The sequence below is a fragment of the Athene noctua genome, chromosome 3 (assembly GCF_965140245.1).
Source record: "Athene noctua chromosome 3, bAthNoc1.hap1.1, whole genome shotgun sequence".
NCBI lineage: Eukaryota > Metazoa > Chordata > Aves > Strigiformes > Strigidae > Athene > Athene noctua.
This window is the reverse complement of record NC_134039.1, coordinates 62646291-62669404: the sequence shown is the minus strand read 5'-3', so window position 1 is coordinate 62669404 and position 23114 is coordinate 62646291. Positions and strand designations below refer to the sequence as shown.

At 37.3% G+C, this 23114-nt stretch overlaps 1 protein-coding gene across 7 annotated transcripts in view; it reads right to left on the bottom strand.

The window, feature by feature from the left end:
- Positions 1 to 23114, bottom strand: part of PTPRZ1 (protein tyrosine phosphatase receptor type Z1) — a 143801-nt gene that overhangs the window by 101189 nt on the left and 19498 nt on the right. For all 7 annotated transcript variants that reach the window (XM_074903160.1, XM_074903162.1, XM_074903161.1 and 4 more), the window contains exon 2: positions 804 to 869. In XM_074903160.1, coding sequence (XP_074759261.1) covers positions 804 to 869 — 66 coding nt within the window. The remainder of the gene's footprint in view (positions 1 to 803; positions 870 to 23114) is intronic.

Below are 23114 nucleotides of genomic sequence, written 5' to 3'. Positions count from 1 at the left end.
TGTAACTTTCTTTAACTACAGGAACATATTTTGAAGCAATTATAAGACTGAAATTTGTCAGTCCTTATTGCTTTTCATAAATTGGTGGGGTTTGTAACAGAACATAAACCATTAAAAATGTAAGAGTCTATGCACATCCTCAGGAAGCCATGTCTTATATTCTGGGTAAAATATGCCTATCATTTAGGACAAGCTACCTTTTCAGTATTACTGAAAGTGGCTTGACTTACAGAAGAATCTAGGAGGCTAACTGTGAATTTCCCGTGTTCCTTCTGTGATGAGGCAAAGTTTGTGCACAATTTAAGAGTATATCTTTCTTACTTATGCAAATGAGAGAGCCCAAATACCTGATTTTTTTTAGGAGAACCAGGGGGGGACCTGGAAAGGATGCTCAGGTGCTCAGGAGCAAAGCTCAGGAATTCATATGCAGTATAGGAATATGTTCTTACTCACTTAATGTGCTGTGCCTTGTTTCAGCCTTTCTGTCTGCTTTTAAAACTTGCCAGAACAGTAATATTCAGATGATAAATGAGCATCTAACAATTTACTGGCCCAGCCTTCATTAAGTAGGTCATGTCTCAGGTTAAGATTTTAAGAATAAAGACTCTCCAAAGGTAACAGATGTGAGAAATTAAAATAGTCTCTCCTGCTGTTCCTGCAGCTTTTCAGATTCCATTTCCTGCATTTTTACTTTAGTAATTGTATAGGCATATGTTAAATAGCATACAGATACAACAGGCTCTTGAAGTTGTAACAATAAACATGAAAATATCAAAGTGAAGTTCTTTGACAGTTTTGCTTACCTGTATATGACCAATCAATCTCTTCAATTAATTTCCGCTGTTGTCTATAATATCCGTACACCAAATCTGCAAAATAGCAATGAATTTACAATATAAAAACTGGAAGCTTAACAGGAACATAAAGTGTAAATGACATACTCCCCCTCTAACATGATAATCACTGTTTTAATTACTGATTAATTATTTACTTTGTCTTTATCTTGGACCTTCAATGGTGATTATTGGATAAACAGAATAGAAATACCATCAACAAAGGACACAAAGCAAACAAGTATATTTCAGTTTCTTTTTATTTCCTTCTTTCCTTTCTCTCTCTTTTCTCTCTCTCCTTCCTTCCTTTTTTCTTTCTTCTCTTTCTCCCCCCTCCTTTATTTCTGTCTGTCTTTCTGCTTTTACATTTTTCATCACAACCCTTTTAAAATTAACACAACTTCCTCTTGAAGAAACCATCTTCTCTAATATCCTTTAGAGAGAATCAATCTAGATTACTTGGAAGTCAATGTGAGTTAAACTTTTGCTTTAGTGTCTTCAGGACTTCACATATTTTCTTTAACTTTGTAATAGATACCATTTAAAGATAGTGAACAAAATACTCTAAAGAGATATTTCACTTTGTACTATCAGCAGCAACATTATAGCTGAAGCATGTGAAGTTACTTGTATCTCCATAAACTTTATGGAGAGAGAAAGCTAGATATTAGATACTTTTTAATGACATTATATTTCTCTGGAGAGAAATTTCTAACTGTATAAATACTCACTGATTTCTTCTGACTACTGAATAACCTTCACTGTTATCCTTTTTATGGCAGTACAACTCTAGCAACACTACTGATGTGTGCAAATAGATGACTATGCCCCCTAATACTTATTAGTATATGTAAATTGTAGATACAGGTTTTGTGAGACTGTCATTTTGAGAGGCACAATGTTAACTAGCTTCATTAAATACTGGTCTAGAGAAGCACAATATAGCCTACTGAAGAAATAATTGCATATGAGCATGTTGGGCACATACATGGATTACTTCCTTTAGAAAGCACCACAGAATTCTGCTCACATTCTGTAATAAATACAGTTTAAAGAAACAGTTTCATAGCATCCATTTTTTTCCTTAATGCAGAAATGTATGTAGTAGTTTATTACAGGATGTTAAATCATCATTGCTACTTGCAAGGTTAGAAATGGCCTGTGTCTAATAATGACTTTCTGCTACCTATCTTAAATCCATGTGTTTTAATAACTTCATCAGGACTTCTGCCTCCTCCACTAAATTGCGATTGCCCTTAAATGTTTTTCTCTTCCCTTTCTCCCTCCCAGCTAAAAAAAAAAAAAAAAAACAACCTTGTTTGCAACACTTTGCAACATTCACTGATGACTAAGATTTTTACAAAAAGATCAAACCTCACATATAAGTAATGGCACTGAAAAGGGATTTACATGCACCAGCATTGTCTTTGGACTACATTTTCAAGTCAATGTGCATTGTGTCTGCTTCTTTAATTAATTGTGTAAAAGAAAGCTGTTTAAGTTCTGATTCACAGGTGTTAGTTGCCGTCTCCAGTTTCCTCCTTTATCCATTGTCCTTCTAATTGTTACTTCAAACAATGAGTTGAGCATTCATATGCTAACTAAGAAGGGTTTGGGCGTGAGAGTGTCCCACCACTTTTTAAATTCCACATGGAGGTCTGATGGACAAGGAGCGATAGCTTCAATGAACAAGAAAAAAAGGGGCAAGGTTCACTTTTTTTTGGTGCATTACACACTTATAGACCCAGTAAATCTTACGAAAAGTCTTTATAAAGGCCAGGAGACGTTAGGAGTTCATACACCTTCTTTCCTCTGCTATTCACCTATTGTGCTTCACAGTCCCTTCACAGCACACTCACAGCCATGCGCCTTCTCACATTTGCAGGGATAGTCAGTGGGTTTGGACTTGTTTCCACTACAAATATGTGGGAAAATCGGGGAATGAAAGCAAATTTCATCTGGGGAAGGAAGTGACTGAAGAATCTTAGCTAGCATGGGTGTCAGAGAAAAGCTGTGAGTGAGTGTATGAGGACGAGTGAATGAAGCAATTCTTCCCTTGAGCTACTTCTGTAAACTGCCCTGATAAAATACAACCATGCATCCTATAAAGTGTGCTCTGTAAACTGCCAGTACAGACCAGCTAACAGTGTAGAGATCAACTGGAAGGAAAATACTTTAATTTTTTTAAAAGTAGTATTTTATTTAGAGTTAATAAATTGACATCCCTTTTGCTCATGGTATGATAGCAGGTACTTCTGTTTAAATTCCTTATATTTAATTTAAATATAGTAATAATGAGAACATCTTCACAAATGAGAAGGCAAAACTGATGTCAAATGTGTGGATTTATATGTAAATCTATGAGACTGATAGTTGAGTTTGATCAGCTTGACAGTCAGCATGACTCCTGTGACATTGACTGACATCTCCAGCCAGTCCCCAAAATAGTTTGAATTTTACTGGTTGAGGTGCTACTTTATGAAGCAAAAAAATCCTTAATGTTCTCTTCTGCTTCCAGGAAGTTGTTGAACATGTTTCCATAGATTGTTGATTTATTCATAGAACAAGGCAGCTCAATTGTGGGATCACGTTTTAAAGTTTTAAGGTTATCTTTCTATGACTGTCAGGGAGACATGCAAGATACCATTAAATGCTTTTTGTTCCCTTTTTCTACCCTCCTTCAAAGCCAGTATTTTGTCTGAGGCTGTAAGACTTGTTTCCTTTTACATTCTCTCCAAATAGTGTGCACCCCAGTGCTCAAGGCCCATGAAGTCAGGAATAACACTGGCAGATGCTTCCCTGCTCCTGAGGGGTAGCGGGACTGTTTTGATGATCAAGGATGCCAGTTAAGACACCAGAGTGAAAAGAGTAGGCTTATTTTACTGTTAATAATTAAAGGATATAACCAAGTAATACAGAAAATAAGCAATAAGAAAAATACAGAATAGTACACTTGATTATCACTACATACAGTTAATTATAGAAAATAAGAACAAGCAAAGTAATGCACCTAATCATTACCACATGATGGGGAGAACAGTGATTAAGAAAGATACATCACCACTTGCATTCGTTACCAACATCCACATCTGCAGTCGCTGGGGAGCCCTGGTTACAGCAAGGATTTGGACAACCCTTCTCTGCAAGTGGGAAGTCCTACGTGGTGCATCCAGCCATAGGTGAGGCATCAAAAGTTAGAGCAAGAGAGCCCAGCCTTATATACCAAAAATCAGCAAGCCAGAATGACTTGCACTTTTCTTTGAGCAGAAAATTTCTGGTTTCATCCTCCTGTTGGATTCCACCCAAAGCCTGGCCAGGGCTTGTGGGGGAGAACCAAGGGAGTTTCTGACAAGGCCAAACACTTGGCTTCTCATCCTTGAACAAGGCTAAACAAGGGAAGTTGGATATACATTCTCACAACATTTCATCCTCACTACTGATTACATTTTGTCTAAGCTACATCTTTCACTAGTGAGCATACATATTTTATTCATGATCAGATACTAATTAATAAATGCTAATGGTAATACAGATTTTACTAATTAACAGATACTAATAATGGATAACATTTGGTTGTGAGGTTCATCTAGAGGTAACTTTGTTGCAGGGGCTATTACTCACGTCCTAGCACTACAGGGACTGACTCATTTGTGTCTGACTTGTCTCATGTTCAGTCATAGGGGAAAAATGTTAAGATGGGTTTCTGGTTAAAGCATAGTGCTGGGACTAATAAGTTCTTGTACGTATCTTTTCCAGTTTAAAAAGTATAAATAACCAGGTTTTATTCCTTCTGACATGAGTCTGATATTCCTTTTACACTTACTGGCCTCAGTTGAGTTGCTTTTGATTTACCACTGTGAATGAAACATTCTGAACCTCAGTGTGTATTTATTCATATGTAAAGGTAAAAAATGAATAGCTTTAATGATTACCAGAAAGAAATGTCTGTGAGGAAGACCTTCTTCACTTGGCACTCTGTGTCACAAAAATGAGTCAGAGAAATGGAAATGGAACCTTAAACCTAGGAATTCTGTCAGGGAAAATCCTCTCAGAGATACTGAGGCAACAAGCCCCTAGTATTCACCAGAGCCTCCTCTCGTAAGCGTTGGTATAAAGCGTATTCTGAGGACAGTGCCTGAGACACAAGTTATGTTTGGTGATGCTGCACTCAACATGCTGCTTTGCTATGCAGGATACCCGCTCAGGCATAATGTGGCACTGTCATTTATACCAGGATGCTGTAATTTTACCAGCCCTTTATGCCTGTCCTTTTTGCCACCGCAGTGTCAAGAGACAGCAGCTGCTAGACTCAAGAGGACAAAAGGACAACCTCCTTGTGGTTTTACCTCCACAGACCTTGTGGTCTGAACTTTGTGAGTTGCACCTGCAGTGGAGCCAGCATTTAGGATTTTGGCATTTATTTATGGGAATTGTGACACATTAAGTAATGTCTGCATTTGTGAGATTTTCTACAAACAGGGCACTGATGTTCTGTATATACAGCAGGTGTAGGCACTATTAACTACACATTTAGATTGCCAACATGGTTTGGTCATGGGAAGTCAGGTGTCACTTGATATTTTTCTCCTGTCTCAAAATCTAATTTGGGAAGAAACAGGACAGGTTCTAAAGTCATAAGCACTCATTTAGTATAAGTGGATAATGGCAACGTATTACAGTCATGGAGATAAAGGCTGTGTTGGTGTTATAACTGATGGGAATTTCAATTTACATGGGCAGGATTCAACCTGTGGTTTTTAGGCCAAGGAAGAGCTCAGGAGCTCTTATGCCAGCAAGGATGTGAGCAATGACTGAAAATAAGTGATAATTTTTGATACATACATAAGTTCTTGTTTTAAATAAATTGTGTCTCATGAAATCTCTACTATGTACACCCGTTATTACTGAATCTGCAGAAACTGGAAGCTATGAATACCAGAAGCTTACTCAGGTTTTGAAAAGGTTTTTAAAATCCATGGAGAAATCCACAAACACCTCTTAAACACAGTGACACCACTTTTGGCTCACTAAGACCACTGATGAAATTGGGAGGATTATACTGGGAAATTCTCATTGTATATTTGTCCTATTTTAATGCACTTGCCTAGGCATTTGCTACTGGTTATTGTCAGAGACAGGTTATTAGACAAGTGGCTTGAACTAGCAAAGTAGTTTTAAATTTTTTATTCAAATACTATTGTGCTTGCCCAGTGAACTGTTTAGAAGGACAAGACTATTCACCAAGGTTCAGATTTTCCACCACACAAACTGACCCAACTCCGCTGAAGGCTACTGAGATGCACCAGATTATTTCTACATGTGAATGTCTTGGATGCTGCTTGTTCAAACAGAGGGAGGTAGCTCAGTCTTTATGCCCTACTTGATCTACTATCTCTACTCTTCATCAGCATTTTTATACACTGTAAAACATTTTGAAAGTCGTATTTTTAGATTAAGACACAAATCTCGTCACTGGAGAAGAATTACAACTTGTAGAAGAAACTGAAATGGTATGATAAGAACAATGGTTATACAGGATAGCTGAAAAAAGATCTATACATGGCTAGTGGCTAAGAAGTGGGACACCAGACAAAGTTGCTGCAAAGAAGTCAAAGAGAGGAAGACAAACTGCAAAACTGGCATAATAATAAATTCAAAAAAGAAGCTATATGTCATTAGCAAAACAGATACTCAGTGCTTTTCAAATATGAAAAGAATACAATTAAATAGATTGGATAGACATTTATTATGCAGGTTCTACTTCTGAAATTAAACACAGAACCTTAAACACAGCTAAAACTGCAAAATCACCTCTGATGATAAATGGACTGCTTCTTCAACAATCATCATCTTATTTTAGCACCTCCATTGACAGGAAGGTCACAGGACCCACTTCTATACCTTTCATCCATCTTATGATAGAGTAGCTTCATTGCCTCAACTGAAATAATTCTTGATTTATACTGATGGAGGAAATGAAAAGATTCAGAGCACAACCTGCTAACAGTCTTGAAGTTCCAACTGATAGGAGCTATCTATAAATCCCCTTGAGAGAATGATCCACATTTACCTGAGTAAAGTCTCTCTCTTATGGATTTATTTAGTTTTGTAATGGCATCTGCAAAATCCTTAAAACCACCAAAATGCTTTAATAACCCACCTCTACAATTTCATACATTCTTTCTCCCTGAAAGTCATTGTATTTAAATCTTTTGTCAAGATGGGTTTGAGAATTCTCACAGCCTAAGAAAAATAGTAACATTTTTTTTTACCCACAGTTCCTTCTGTGTAGGCTTATTTTATGCATCAGTAGATGTTCGGGTGTCTATAAAGAGAGTCAGTTCCTTTCATTATGCTTGAGTGTAGGTCGTTCATTCCAATACAGATTGAAAAAGTGAGACTTTCCCTGAACTGAATACAAAGCCAAAACAAAAGACCTCTTACAATTTGACAATTGTTGTATTTACTAACAGAAATAGTGTTTAAATCTTTAAAAGAAAAGAAGAAAAAGATAAGTTGGTTTAATTTAAAAGCAGTTATCATTAAGCACCAGAGTATTAACATGCACTCTGGTTAATTAACCTGTTACAACTTTACAGTGAATAGTTCCAAGAATTAAAAGGCTAATTCCTACAGTATCAGCCGAGGTTTATAAATCACATTTAATCACAGTTTTCCAGAATATTTGTACATGCAAAAGGAACAAGGACTTCAGTTTGGCCAATTTATGTTCTACCCCATTTGAATTTTACATGCTTGGGGTTTACAGGGCCCCTGAAACTCCTAAGTAGCCAGTGGAAAGTGGGAGGGATCTCAGGATACCGTGCGGTATGATCCAATCTGTTTAAGTTACCTGCTTTCACCTTCATTCTGACTACAGGCAAAGTAGTAGGAAATGTTATATATCTCCTTCCATTTGTGATCTTGTACACCTAGACATCATCCGCAGATGGAGCAAAATTGTCTGATAGACTTCAGCTTCCTACACAGCCATTAGCAGTTAGCTGAAGCATTGGCTATAGTAAGTGTTAAGGCTTCTCTGGTAACCGAAGTAGCATTCAAGTGTCTGCTCACTCAAACAAAGCTGACAGTACAGGTTTTGTGTGGGAGAGTGGTGCTTATCTTTCCAGAACGGGTATTTCTGAACATGCACAAGTGAGTGAAATTAAGTGCATGTGAAGCTCTTGAGCTAAACACAAAGATACCTCAGTAACTTAAGAACCTACATAACTAGGTAACCCAGAAAAGCTGGCTTGCTGCTGAAGCACCTAAAAGGTGTGCAAAGTCAAAACCAGAAGGGACTTGGAAGGATTGTAATTTCCCTAAAGATGTTACACTATTGTCCCATGTGTAAAGTAAGGCAAAAGGGTGTTTATGACAGAAATCTGAACTGCTATTAAAAAAAACAGGTATCAAGCAGTGACTCCTAGGACACACTTTCATGTAACTCTGCTGCTACCCAAAGTCCTTTCCCCATACCCAGATAACCTTTTAATGCACCACATGTAAATTCATGGAATCATATAAAGTAAATCCAGACCAGACATGAACAAACAAAACCTCAATGAAGTCAGTGAAACCATAGGCATTTAGTTTCAAAATGAATTTACTTCTCTGTTAGCAGTACCAGAGAAGTAGGAAAGTGGTAGAATTAAAACAGAACTGGACTTTGTTTAGACATCAATAATAATGGTAATTGAATTTTATTTGAATGATCCTCTTCAATGTTGTCCTGGTTCAGCTAGAATCGTGTTAAGTTTCCCCAGCAGTGGGGAGGGAGCTCCAGCTGGGTTATTCCATACCATGCTGATGTCAGGTCCGGGTGCCCAAGCACAGGAACAGTTTCTGGGGGTGCTTTTGTCCCTGACGGTACCTGTGATGGGACTGCTGTATCCTTGTTGTATATCTCTGTATGTCTCTTGTCCTGTTCATTGTTATTACTGTTTATTGTTGTTGTTATTACTTTTGTCGCTGTTTGGTTTATTATTTGACACAGTGTTGTATTAAATTTTTCCTTATCTCAACCCCGGGGTTTGTATCTCACTGCCTGCCCCATCCGGTCCAAGGGTGGGGGAGGGACAATGGCAACGTGGTCTCGGGTCCTGGCAGGGCCTAAACCAACACCAATGTTCTAGGTACTCCACAGGCAAACTTCTATGATTCAGATTTCTAGCAAAATTGCGTGTCAAGAACTGTAATAAATATAATTAGGAATTAAGAATATGTGCTTTACCTCTTATATTTAGTACCTAAGTGTAAAAACATTTACAATCCCCTTCCCAACAAAGAAGAAATATTGCAATAGACATTTCAGAAGTGCAGTGAAATATAAACCAAATTTAACTCCTATACCCAAAATCTCAGAGTTCACACTTAACTGGCTTTTGGAAAGGTTTTTAAAAATCTTTACTGTGTTTCTCCAATGCCTCTCTGCCTGTTAATATTAACATCTACAGATCAGTAAAGGTCTACAGTTTGGGCAATATCTAAAACTCTTGAGAGTAGACCTTATGCACATCATCCCAAAGGAGCATTTACTGAAATAAATGCTTTCTAGCACAGTAGGGACTGTGAAGTCAAGCTACTATCTTTTTTGTGAACTATTTCAATAGTTAAAGTAATCTTGCGGACCTTAATGAACAGCCTTAGGCTGAATCCTATGAAGGGACTGGTGGGAGAGATATTGAGAGAAATATATTCTCTAAAGGAGGAAGTCTTTAATTATTAAATATTTTCCTTTCTCATTTATTTGAGGCTGGAATTGCAAATTCTACTCCACCATTATCCCTCTAGTCCTGTTACAGTAAGTTTCTTAAAAGGTGGTTCTTTAGATAGCAGTATCTTCTTTTGCTTCAGGGAGGTATTTACTCAAAAGGTCTTGGTGCACTTCTTTTTTGAATAACAAAGGGGAAGAGAGAGGTTGCCCTGGATAATTTTTGTGTAAGTATTCTTATTATGCCACATACATTTTATAAAGCCATATACGTTTTATAAAGTCATATACGTTTTATAAAGCCTTCCCTTGAGGAAGCTCTACACTCACAACATCAAGACTGAAAAAATCCAAAACTCGTCATGGACACCTGATATCAACTGCCTATGTGTCTCTATTTGATAACAAATATATGAACATAATGCAAACAATACTATGAAAACCTGACATTTTTTGATAAATCCTAACAGTTATGTTATATATATGCATAGTTGTGTCTGGATAGATGTAGAGCTATTAAAAAGAGGCATATAAATATATATGCAAACATTGCAATTTCTTATGATTGTGTCATGTTATAAATCTCATATTTACTCTTTTCCTTTAGCCATTTCCTTATTGCAACTTACATACACAATTGCATAAAAAACTCATTTGAAAAAGAAAACCTGGTGTCTCATGATTGCTAGAGACAACAGAGAAAAATGTGACAAACACTGGCACGCTAAAAACACAAACCAAAGGCAAAACAAAGACACTTAATGTCTGGGTTTGGGATTATTTTTTTTTTTAAAAAAAAGGTTTTTTTATGAACATAGTAGAATTATTAATAAGGGAGATCAGAGACAAAATAATCAGAATAAATGCAATTAATTTTAAATAAATTCATAACACTGTATTTCAAAATACACTGAGGGGAGGAACTAAAATGAATGCTCCCTCCTTCCCTACAGCTTCTCTGACTGTGGAACTAGAGATTCACACGGCCACTCGTGTTTTCTCCCACCCCATTCAGGTTCCCCTTACGAGTTGCACAGGGCAGTATCCTCTCTCCTATTCCTGCAGATAGTGTGTGCCTTTTGGGTGCTCTTGAGGAGCAACTGCCACATAGATTCACATCTCCCCAGGCAGAGGAAGGAAGGGAACCTATCTCCTGATGTCCATGAAAAGAAGAAAGTGTCGGTAATACCTCATATGGAGCTTAACACTATCAATGTGTGTTTTAGCACGTTCTGACAAGATTTGATTTTGAAAGGGTGCCTAAAAGATGACTAATTTTTAAAATTAGAAGTATATTTTAGATACGAAGTAGGCTCCAAGCTGCTCCACACTTCCAAACTGAGAAATTCTCAGCAAACTCTAAAGCAGAATTTTAAGCATTTTGAGAGACTTTCAGGTTAAGAACTGGGGTATCTGTGAAGTCAGGCAACTATTTTTCAGTATTTTCAAGACTTGGGTAACTTTGAACTTGGGTGTCTGTCTTCTACCTAAGTTTCCCTTTTCAATCTGACTCCTGCTATTTAGAAAAGCCTGTGGAAAACTCACTGTTGAATAGGCCAAACCTAACTGTTGACTTAAACTGTCATAAAATGACAGTTTAATACTAACAGATTTCACACCAGCATATTTGGAATGTATATGGACTTTAACCATGGCACAATCTAAAACCAGAAATGACTGGAAAAGAGATACATGTCACATAGATCCAGAAAAAAAATTCTAGTGCACTCAACCAGAGTTTTTCCCAGATCTTTCAGCTTTGCTCAGAGGTGGTAGCAGTGGGAAAGGGCTGGCTATTTGTTGGGGGACTAGTGCTGTTGGATGGGGCTGGGGTTCACACAACCCTCATCCAGACCTTACAGGTACCAAGGACACACAGCCCCAAATTCAATTAGTGAGGCCTCTGCTTTTGCTGGGGTAACTTGTTTTGCTCCAGCAATTCTGAACTTGATTTCAAAAATTTGTAAGTCAGTATGAACAGATCAAACATCATTTTAGTTTCCTATGATTTCTTTGGGAAAAGAAATCACATAAAGTTAAAAGAATACCAAAAAAATGTGATATCTTGATGTTCCTTATGGAATTCAGATTTAATCTTGGGTTTAAGAGGATTTATGGAAGAATGGTACCTCCATAGGGAAGTGGATGGTCAAGGCTTTCCCGCACGTTTGCCAAATCCTGCACTATGTAAATAGAGAGCCACACCACAGCTGTGTTTTCATACAGTCCAGGCACTTAGTGCTCACACTAGGCTCTTGCTAGCCAGTTTATTTTACGTTGTTTGGAAGAGCAAATGGTCAGTATCTGGTCCTCTCCTTCATCAAACATACACAAATGTAGTATATTACTCTATAGAACAATATTTTTACTTTCACAGACTGCTGAAAACAAAAGGGTGTACTGATTGCTGCTGGAGGTGTTTATGGTAGCTAACTATAGCAATATTAACACTTGATTTATTTACTCTGTCCAATTTTTAGAAAAAATAAAATATAGATGTCAAATAAGGTAAGGGTCATGGCAATTTAAAATCTGTTTTCTTCACATTTCCTTTCTTGACTTCATTTTTTATTCTCTTCAGTACCTTATTATCTATGCTGTATCTACTATTTGATATAGTTTTGAGGTCAAATCCTGTCTCATGTTTTATGTATGTCCAAGAGAGTACCATGAGGGAAACAGGACTCCCATCCTAGTCCTGTCCCACATCACCCACAGAACTGGAACTTCACAGGTGATTTTGGACTTCAGACAGCAATAGCATTTGGAAGTGGAGACTCAGATGTTTTGATCAGATATTTGCATGATCTATATAGTCATGTACCTTGCTCATTTGTATTTAATCAATATGACCTCCATCTTGGAGGGGGGAGGTAAATCTGCCCGGGAAGCTATATAAGCCCAATGAGAACACAAAACTACCATACAGGTGTACATCCCTTGCCCGCCCATCCTCCTAATGTCTTATTTAAGCTCATTTTACATAACAGTAATAGCAGACAGAATACAGCTTTGTGATTTCAGAAAAAAACACCACAACACTGTCTCTTAGTTCATATTCTTTCATTTCTAATCCCTGTTGAATTCTGTCAGCAGACATAAACCTAGTTGAACAAGGTTTGACCCAAAATGTGGAAATAATAGCCCCATAAGATGATAGATACATGGTTTAATCAATCACTGTAAATGTGAAATTTCACCCTACTGCAAAAACCATTCCCCATATAATCCAACCTTTCACTAACACAGTAAAAAGCCTTTTCCCAGGTCTCAGGTGGTGGTAGCACTCAGTGAAAAGCCTTAATTTGTGCACTGAACCACAAAATGGAGGTTCTGACCTCTTGTTACTTACAATCCTCCACTAAGTGTATAACACAGTTTGAACTGAGAATCTCACTGGAGCAATCCTCCTAGGTTCAGATTAGTTCAATACAACTGAAAGTTCATATATTGTGGCAGTCAGCTGTCAACACTCAATAAGCAACTGCAAATTGACTGTGACTTTCTAACAGTAAGAAATTAAATCTTTGAAACAAAAATCAGGAAGCCTGAGAATGGCATTATGATTCATTGGCAAATTTTTACTACAGACTAAATGCTGTAACATCAAGAAATTAAATACAACGTACCTATTAAATTTGCTTTCGGTTAATTGCAATGACTCATCTACCAAGATTAAATTATTTTTATTGCCAATTAATAAAGTAACGAATTGCTCTGTCAATTATCAGCAACCAGAATCAGGGGAAAACTTTATCTAAAAATGTACAGTGAGTTAATGGTTTGAGCATGCTTAATCTTGTAAGGAGGTTTCAAAGCACCTAAAGTGATTTGTGAATTTACACGAGGACTGATAAAGTCACTCCCACGTTGGAAATTCACCTGCCTAAACTCTTTGCTGGTTTGGATCTCAACTCCCAACAAAACTAAGGGGTTTAGGCTCTTAAGTGATGAAGAATTAGTTCTAGAAAGGGGTTTAACACTGAACTCCCATTGCAGGCTCTCAAAATCCTCAAAGCCCTCTGTAAACAGACACCTGTCCTCGGTCTAGGTGTAGACCACTAAAACCCTGGGTAAAGGCATTAATTAGCAGCCTGTGAAGTGTGTCGGCCTGTCTCTCCCTCTCATGAATATTTATATAAAGGTTTTATGGTATGGGGAAAAACTTCAATAGGGTGGATTCAGAGTGTCTTCTGTGAATATTCTTTGGGCATGTAATTAGGATGCTTTATCCTAGAGCCATTTAGACACTTCTGCCATTGTGCTAGGGAGGAAGCCTGACTTACACATCATGCCTAGTAATGCAGAGTTATGAATAGGGGACAGCCTGGAAGTTTACATATAGACTTGGAAGCTCTCTCACTGCCTGTTTTCTTACAAATGCTTCCAATTAAGGGTGCAGGCCCAAACAGAAAATGAACAGAGTGCTAAAACTCCCTTCCTTGAGCGAGTAAGTAGGGTTTAAACTTCTAGGCCCTGAGAACACCTTGGGGAAAATAAAACTGCTGAGAGGAGAGGAACATACAGCTGACTCCATACCAGAAAAAAATGTGAGCCCTAATAATACATAGATATATATATAAATAGAGCTATATCACAGAGTCTAGCAAAGAAAAGCAAATTTAATTCCTAAGGGGTAGCAGGATGAAACAATCAGCACAATGTGTAAGATTTCAATGACCATATGTAAAATGGTCAAATGACCCAATAGGACAAAGCTTAGAGAAACAATGAAGGTGCAAATCTGAAAAGCAGCTCTTGAACACAAATGAGCAGAGGCCTTTCTTGAGAAACTCATATAGCATGCTCAGCAGACAGGTCACCTAGAGAACAGCAAATGAGCCATTATAGAGTGATGACTGCAATATAATTTGAAATGACATTCAAGGAACAGCAAGGGTGCCAGATTAGTACACTGACACTTTTAGTTTTGATAGCAATGCCATTTTTTAGAAGTCTTCAAAATGTCTACTAATTTTCCAGTAAGGGAAACAGCTGGTTAAATTAAAAGATTCAAGAAGATATGCCAAAATGTTGTGATGCACTGATGTTTCAGTTATTTAGAATGTGTAGGACTACGGTTTCAAGGAAGTTCAGAGACCTGTAACAAGTAAGGCAAACGTATAACAATGCCAAATTATGTTCAGCTTTGACATTATAGCAGCAAAAATAATTGAAAAAAAGGCACTGAGAAAAACTAAATTACTTGTACTTTGTTGGGTTTTCAATTAAATCTATCAGCTGAAAGAAGAGAGCAGGGCATCCCTGAACAGCTAAATAAAGTTATTAATACAGTGTATAGCTTGAGTCAAAGCAGAAATTTGGAAATATGTCAGAAATGGTGAAGAAAGAACATTATTGCCCCTTAACACAAATCACCAGTGTTGCTTCATCTGGAAAACTGCATTCTGTATTGTCTTGCCTTCTCAAAAACAATTAAGCACAATAACATGCATGAGAGGGAACACTGATGAAAGTGACCATGGAAAAGTTCCAAATAAAGGGAGATGGAAAAGGTTAAGAATGCTTATTCTGGGAAGAAAACAAATATAAAGAATAATGAATGTTGCTAAGATGAAAACTGGGAACTTTTGTTCTCACTCTCTCTAGAAGAACAAGAACACCCAGGGGCATTAATGAGAAGGCTGAAAGTAAGAAAGTCAGTGAAAGGATACATTTTTTTTCACATCTAGGCAATTATCACTGCAGGAAACCACTGAGGCTAACAGCTAAATGAAGACTGAAATAGTTATAATGATATCAAGAATATGTGGAGTTACCACAATACATTTAGAAAGGCACCTGGCATAGATGAGATGTGTGAGAAAAGACTGGGGAAGTATCTCACTTCTACCTACTGTGGGACTTCATGCCTGTCCTTCTGAAGCATCTGCACTGGCCTCTGTCAGACAATACTGAATTCAGTATTGCCCCAACATGGCTGTTCCTGCTACTTGCATACTACATATGAATGATACACAGCATTTGAAACAGGGGTAGTACTTGTCCTAGATGAAATGCAGCTACTATTAAAACTGAAAATAAGTATCACTTACTCTTCCATAACAGATACTCTAGTTGCATCTAGGTAAACAACAAAGTTAACTTTGAGATGTTGGCTGGAGCAAGTGATGTGACTGACTGACTCTTCTTCCTTTGCTTAGGTTCAAGGGAATGTGTCCCTAGATGCTTTTCAGCAATGACTCCCTTAACAGTCTGAAATTGTTTCAGGGACATCAAAATATAACTGTGAATTGATACACCTAATTAACAGAAAAATCTCAGATGCATCAGTTGCAGCCTCCTTACAGAACTGGGGATTATGTGACTTACTTTTGTGCTGCAATATCCACCATGTTCGAAGAGCAAAGGCTGGTTTTAGATAGTACTGCCTTTCACTCCCCTTGTAAGAGAATATGATAGAGCAGATTTTGGCCCAACCAACACAATGGAGTACACCTTCTATAAATTCATGGGCAGTGGTATTTTCAAATGGCACAATTCTGTGACTCCTCACTGTACATCCTCAAAACCCAGTTAATCTACAAAGGCTTATTAAGGTGACTACTGCTATTATTAATACTCTTTTTCCTCTGGAGAGTTTCTAGACATTCTTCTTTACCTAATTGTGTTTGACTTGGAGAACCAGAAGAATAGCCTCAACTGGCCACTGAACCATATGCCTCCTGTAAAGGCAAGAGATATTTCTGAACAGTAGACTTCTCTCTATTCTTACTTTTCATTGTAACTTGTAAGGAAATCCTTGCTGCTGCTGTCTGCTCCCATGGAGAAAGACAATTTGAATGTCCAGTAAAAATGCCAGCCATTACAGTACTTACCTAACTGTTCTTCTTCTATCTTGATGATGATGTTGCTTACACCATGATCATCTATCAATGGACTTTTCCCTCATGCCATGTTTTCCATTATAGTTTTAATGTACAAACATCTCCACCGGTGAACACACAGGGCACAGTAGCTCTTATGAAAATAATTCTGGGAATTTACTGCTCTTAAATTGGATTAAGGGCAAGTACCAGCTGTTCTTGCTGTGTTAATTCAGAGTTGTGCATTGAAAGACCTGCCTCTTCCCACTGGAAATCTGTTGGATAATGCCATTTCCAAGGAAGGCCAGGAAGTGAAGTTAAAATGCTCTCTAAATGTAGCTTCATGCAGAAATATAGCAAATTAATTTAGCTCACACTGGTATAAAATGTTCAAGCAGCACTAGACAGATACAGTAAAAAAACTTGTATGAATTATAGACACTGAATTTTTTTTTCTCACATTAATTGTATTTATTATTTTTAATCTTGTCATCCTCATCAGCATCAAAAGCAAGCCATCCCTAATAGAAATCTATCATTAAACTGTGGAAATATCCTGTAGGAAATTAGTTTAAGATATGGATCAGAGGGATCTTTTACTTTCACTAGCTGAAACAGATGTAGCTGAGACAAGTATTATTTAATCTTGCAAATTAAGTCTCTGCTGAATAGCCAAACAAACGTAAGTTGCCCAATCCTACTCTTTCTTGTACAGTAATTTAATTTAAATGCAGGAGGAAGACCCAAATGAGGATGCTACATACGATTTCTTCTGGTAAACATCAAGGGGAATACAGTCTCAATCACTTTCTTCTTACCAGAGCGGTGGTACCAGCAGAACCATTTATGTCTGAGGAAAAGCAAGGTGAGTTGGGGCCTAGACCTGAATTCCTGACACGTCCTGTGAAGGTTGATGTAAGACTCTGAATCACCACGTTTGCTCAAGCCGCTCTGTTTCTTGCCTCCCAGATGTGCTCGCCACTCCTGCTCAGGCAGCACTCCCACACGCCTGGGAAGGCAGTGAGGGCTGGTGCTGCTCAAGTTCCAGGCCTAAAGAAGCACTGTGTGAATTCACTCGGCTCCCAGTGGCAGCAGGCAGGTAACGAGCCAGGACAACTATGGCATTTTCATGCTTCTAGATGCCTAAGCGGAGGTCATAAATAACTGCAGGATTATTTTTTTCTTTGTTTCAGGGACATATCCATTCTTCTGCTAACTGTTAAATTTTTATGCCCCTTTACAGATAAATGATGTATTTTGACTGTAGCAGGTGACTGGCGTTAAGCTCTTTCAAAGAGAAACCCTTAAAAAACGACATCCAGCTCTGATTAAGTTGACTATCTGAATTCAAAGCATGTCTTGACTGCTCTCCATGAAAACAACTGATCCTTTTCATGGGTTACTGCCATTATAACTTCCTCTACACATTGAACAGATTACCATGGACACAAATTCAGACTCCTTCCATTCACACAAGGTCCCTAGAAATTTACATAAGTCTGCAGAGAAAACAGGCTGCCAAGCTTTCACTGGCATGAATATTGTGATGAAACTTTCAAAGAATACATACTTTTGTCTCCTAAAATACAGTTTACAGTAAAAACCTGCAAATTAGTTAAACAGTAAGAAAAAAATATTTTAGGTAACTGTTTAAAATGGTATTTTAAAATAAATAATCATTATCCAACTCCAATAGGCTAATTTGCTGCAAAATCAAACCAGTCTGGGAATATCCTATGTACAGTAAAAATGCTACTCTGCTATACCACAATAGTGAGCTTTTTTATGTCAAAAAAATTACTCTGCAAGTCACAGGAGTGCACCTCTCACTCATAAACCAAAACGAAGATATGATATCTACACTTGACCAATAAGTGTCCTCAATGCAGTTTGGATTTGCTGACCTTTTTAAAAATGACAGGCATTTTTGACATAACCAGACTCTTGTGAGGGAGTAAGGAAGGTACTTCTACTCCCCTTAGACTCATAAAGGTTGTTTAAAAAATTTCATTGAAATCAGTTTTGGTCCATAAGACACCACTGTAATTTTGCATTCAAGGATTCTGAATGAGGAGAGTTCAGGACAGGGTCTACCAGATATCGGATTTATTGCAACTATGTATATATACACCATTATTAGGAATTAATTTTTAAAAAGAGCTTGGGAGATTCCAGTCTTCTAAATTCAAATGCTCCTAATGGACACTGTGAACCTAAATGACATGAATTCTTTTTAAAATGTTTTCCTAAAAAGCAGCAATACACCTGCTGTTACAAAGTGCCTCTTGAGGAGAATTCCAGATCTTTCTGAGGAATCTCGATAGGTCCTGTTAGGCTAACCTCTTAGTGATGGGTATGTTACAGCATGAAGGTCAGTGTCTTACTTGAACAGTCTTACTCCAAAGGCACCGATGGATGCACAGCGTATCACAAATGCTTCAGTTTATATTTCTGAGCCATCTAATCTTTAATCTTCCACCCTTCTCAGTTTATTTAGAGATAACCAATTGTGTCTTCCCTCCACACAACCCTCTCTCTGATGGCTTCCAAACCTTTCTCAGTAGCTTCTGCTCCTGCAAAACCTTTCTTGTGACTCCGTTGTGTACACGCTGAAGGAATTTCTAATCATGAAATACATTTTTTTTTTCCCATAACACAATAACTTTGAGGTTTTAAGTTGACCAACATTTTCATAGTAAAGTTCTTTCCATCTAACAAACTCATGGTTTTCAATGAAAGAAGTTCTATTTTTTTCTTTATCTGGGGCCTATTTTTACAGCCCATAAAGATAATTACAAATTGAATAGAATTCTCTTTTATATTTAAGAATGGAAATTTTACAGAGTTCAGAGTTAATTGCTAGTTTCTCTGACAAGCTGTGAATTATTTTTAAGTCAGACTACCATGTAACAATTCTAATTACAAAGCTCCTTCTTGTCTCCCTTACGCACCCAAACCTCCCTGCCAGAGTAGCTCCATTAAAGGAACAGGAAGTTTTGCCATGGATTTTTCTGAGACCATTAAGCTTAGGTGTGATCTGAGAGTACAAAAAAATCCTAACATTATCTAAAATGCCTCAATTCAAATAGCTTATAACACAGTTTCCACAAATGAACTGGAAGAAACTTTTCCCTTACCTTATTCTCCTTTAAAGCAAAGCACCCCTTGTGCTTTAAATTATCTCATCCCAATACAAGGTTTAACATAACAGTTATTTCCAAACAATAAAATACATTTCTTAGTAAAAGAAAACAGAGAATTTAGTAAGAGGCACTGTTTTTTCTGAGTAAATTATTCAACCATTTATTCTGTGTGTGAGAGAATTCTAGAAAGTAAAAATCCTTGAGCTGACATTAATAAACATGCATGCATGCATGTAGCGACCTCTGTCTGGGACTTCAAAGATAATCTTGAGGCTGTACCTTAAACTCTGCTCTTAAAGTGAATGTGAGAAGAAATCAAGCATCCTGACACTCATCTGAAAAAGACATGAATCCTGAGTTTCTAAGCGATCTTTGTCCAAGGGCATGCACAGAATATATGAAAGCTGGAAAAAGAAACAGGAAAAATCTTTTCTTCAGTCCATAAATACCTACCACTAACAACAAATATATTTCATATATCCACATAGCCTTCTGCATTTCAACATTCAATACTTCACGCAATATTCTCTGGTACTCCGTATCATTAACTTGTTACTTCAATTTTACCATCAGCTTCAAGGGACTTTCATCAAAATAAGTCTCTCCATAAAAAGGAAATAGTTTTGCTGTGAAAAAGCAATATATAAATTATATACTGTTTCATTTATGAGAAATGAAAATTTTCCAAGCTACGAGTGTTGATTATTTGAAGTTATATATAACCTATGATGAAGAATACTGCCTCCTTCCAAACCATGGGTTTCTGTACAGGTATACCAAAGCAAGAAAAGAGAAGAAAATGAGAAATCAAACACTTTTTTTTACTCTAAGAGAATGACATATGGAAGTAAGCAGAAAGTAAATAAGTGCTCTCTGCAGGAGTAAGGCACACCTCTTGTTAGTGTGCTGGCTACGATCTGTGCTAACAGTGCTTTTAGAAAGTTCTCATGAGGCATGTATTATAGGTAACTGAATTCAACAAGAAATAGATAACTGTATCAAAGTCTACATTAGAAAAGTTCTAATCTTCACCCCAAAAAAGGAAAGATATTTAGTCCCTGAATGGCTAGAACATATGGATCGGCATTAACTCACCTCTCTCTTGTACTCCAAGGCAGAATAGAAGAAAGAACCCATGGCAGCATGAATCTGCTACACATCTTACAGCTGAGGTTAGAAAGAAAAAACTAACAAAGGTCTAGCCTTCTACTGTAAGTCCAAGTTTCATATAAATGCTTGGCTTTCATTATGAGAGTTCTCAGGGGACCATGGCTTTTCAGAAATACCTGAACCCACACACTTTTGAGGTCAGTGTGCAGAAGACCACAGAGTGTGTATCTGGCCATTTTTATTTCTTTATTGCTAAAACAATCCCAGGCTGAAGATCAAAATGAAGTCATCACACCTTTCCAAAACAGGACATAAATGTTTCATCTCTCTTTCGAGAAGAAAGGGAATTAAAAGTATCATGTGTATGTGAAGCCTAAAGTATAAATGAAAATAGAGCTTTTAGGGAAAAAAAAAAAAAAAAAGTTTTCTGGAGGAAGTTCTTTGTTAACTGAGAATAGGACCCAAGCCTTCACTCTGCTGTCTTCTGTTTTCTATTCATCCTTCTCTCCTTCCTTTCATTCATAATTTTTCTGTTTTCTTTTTGCTTTATTTTATAGCTCGGAAGTTTTCCCCTGTTTTTTGCTAACTTTAAGTTGTACGTTTAGCCTTCCTGCCAGCATCATTCTATGTGCACTTCTTTCCAGATTTCTCATGGTTTAGTTGCTCTATTTAATCTGTTTTCATACACCTTATGCAAAGTCCAACTCAGTGGGCAGGGTCCGTAACTTCATCTGCTGCCAGGGCAGGCTCACGTGTCACTGAAACATCAGTACAGGCAATGGCTGAAAGACAGCTGCAGTCGTCAAAGCAGTCAGATCCTTTTTTCCTAAGGTCATCCTGGGAGCAGACCAAGAGTTTTTTGATGGCAGAATTGCTCTGGCCTGCTCTTAGTGGCTATGTACCCCAGAGCAGGCAGACACCTATTTGTGTGCATGCATGGTGTCAGGCAAGCACAGTAAGCCCAGTGCGATAGGAATAGGCTTTTCAGCCCTGGTAAAAGTGACAGCTAAGGGCAGGCTGTTGCCATCAAATTAACTCCCCAGGGAAAGCAAGCTGCCAGCAATGGGCTGAATGATAGATGAATTGTTCTCTGAGGCTGCTTTTAACACACAGATCATTACTTGAACATTCCCTTTTTCTTGTGTCATATTGAAGATCCTCTTCTCACCTATACGTTTGTGCTTCAGCCCACATCTCAGATTTGATTTACCCATCATTATCTTTCTCGTCCCCAGGGTCTCATCTGGACTTCATAATTTACCTTTATCTTTATGGTTGTCTTTTCTTAGCATACTCCTCTTATACTGCTGATTCACAGGCTGAGCCTGTCACCATCAGCAAAGCAAACTCATTCATATCTAAACCACTTCTTTATTAATTATCATGCACTTACTTTCTCAAGGCTTGTCATTATTAATTTTGTTATAATTAGATTAAGGGTGAAAGAAAATCTAATCTGTGCTGAGTGCCAGGTAAACGCAAACTAACACTTTAACATGACTGGGGGGTTTCTGAATAAATAATGGAAATTTTATCAGTATTAGTTCTGCCTAATATGAAGGTATGCAATGAAAGAGAGATTAGAGTATTAATATGGGGAAATCACATTCTGTATTCTCTGTCTAGTGCATGTTTGCTAGTTTGATGTCAACTAACTGCTAAATCAAGCAGTGATGAAAGGGTTGCATTTTAATTTATCCACAAATGCCTGGCTTATTGCCAAATGAATGGGATCACTGCTCTTATACTGGCAGAATACTAGTTTATTTATGTTAGGATTAAGTTTTATTCGTTCACCAAAACATATTTGGTCTCTTATGAACTCCATATTAGCGCTGGAAGGAAAGGAGATGGAAGAATATGACTAGGAAAAAAGGTTCTGTTGGTTTTATTGGTATCTTCATTTCTATTTTTATCTATAGTATTTGGGAAGCTACGTTGGTATATGTTGAATAATAGGTGGTTCTCATTCAAGCACTGATTACTCCACATTTTTGGCCATGTTTTGGATGCCTTCCTACATTAAAGAAAGTTGATGCTTATGTATACTTGCAACCAATATTAGTTAGTTTGCTATATGGTCATTTGCATTAACAGTTAGCTTTTTCTAATTTCTTTCTGAGCATCTGAGTCACTTAAATCGAAGTGTAGCTCTTCGATACCAGTCCTTACCCTAATATTACCTTACTCTTACAAATTTACACAATGAATTATTATTATATGTTATTATACAACAATTTTTTGTTGCATAATATATGTCAGAAAAAACATATTGCCTGATAGATGTACATCAAAATGTTGATGGACACAGTTTGGAACTGAGTAGAATAATTTATTGCAATCGGGATTCGCACTAGTATGCCTTTTTGCCTGACAACATCATGTTATCTTTTTAAATTTTTTTCCATAGGAAATGGCAACTTGATTATCTTTTGATTTTTTTTCCCCATAAAACTAGGATATTCATCACAGCCATCATGGAATTCTG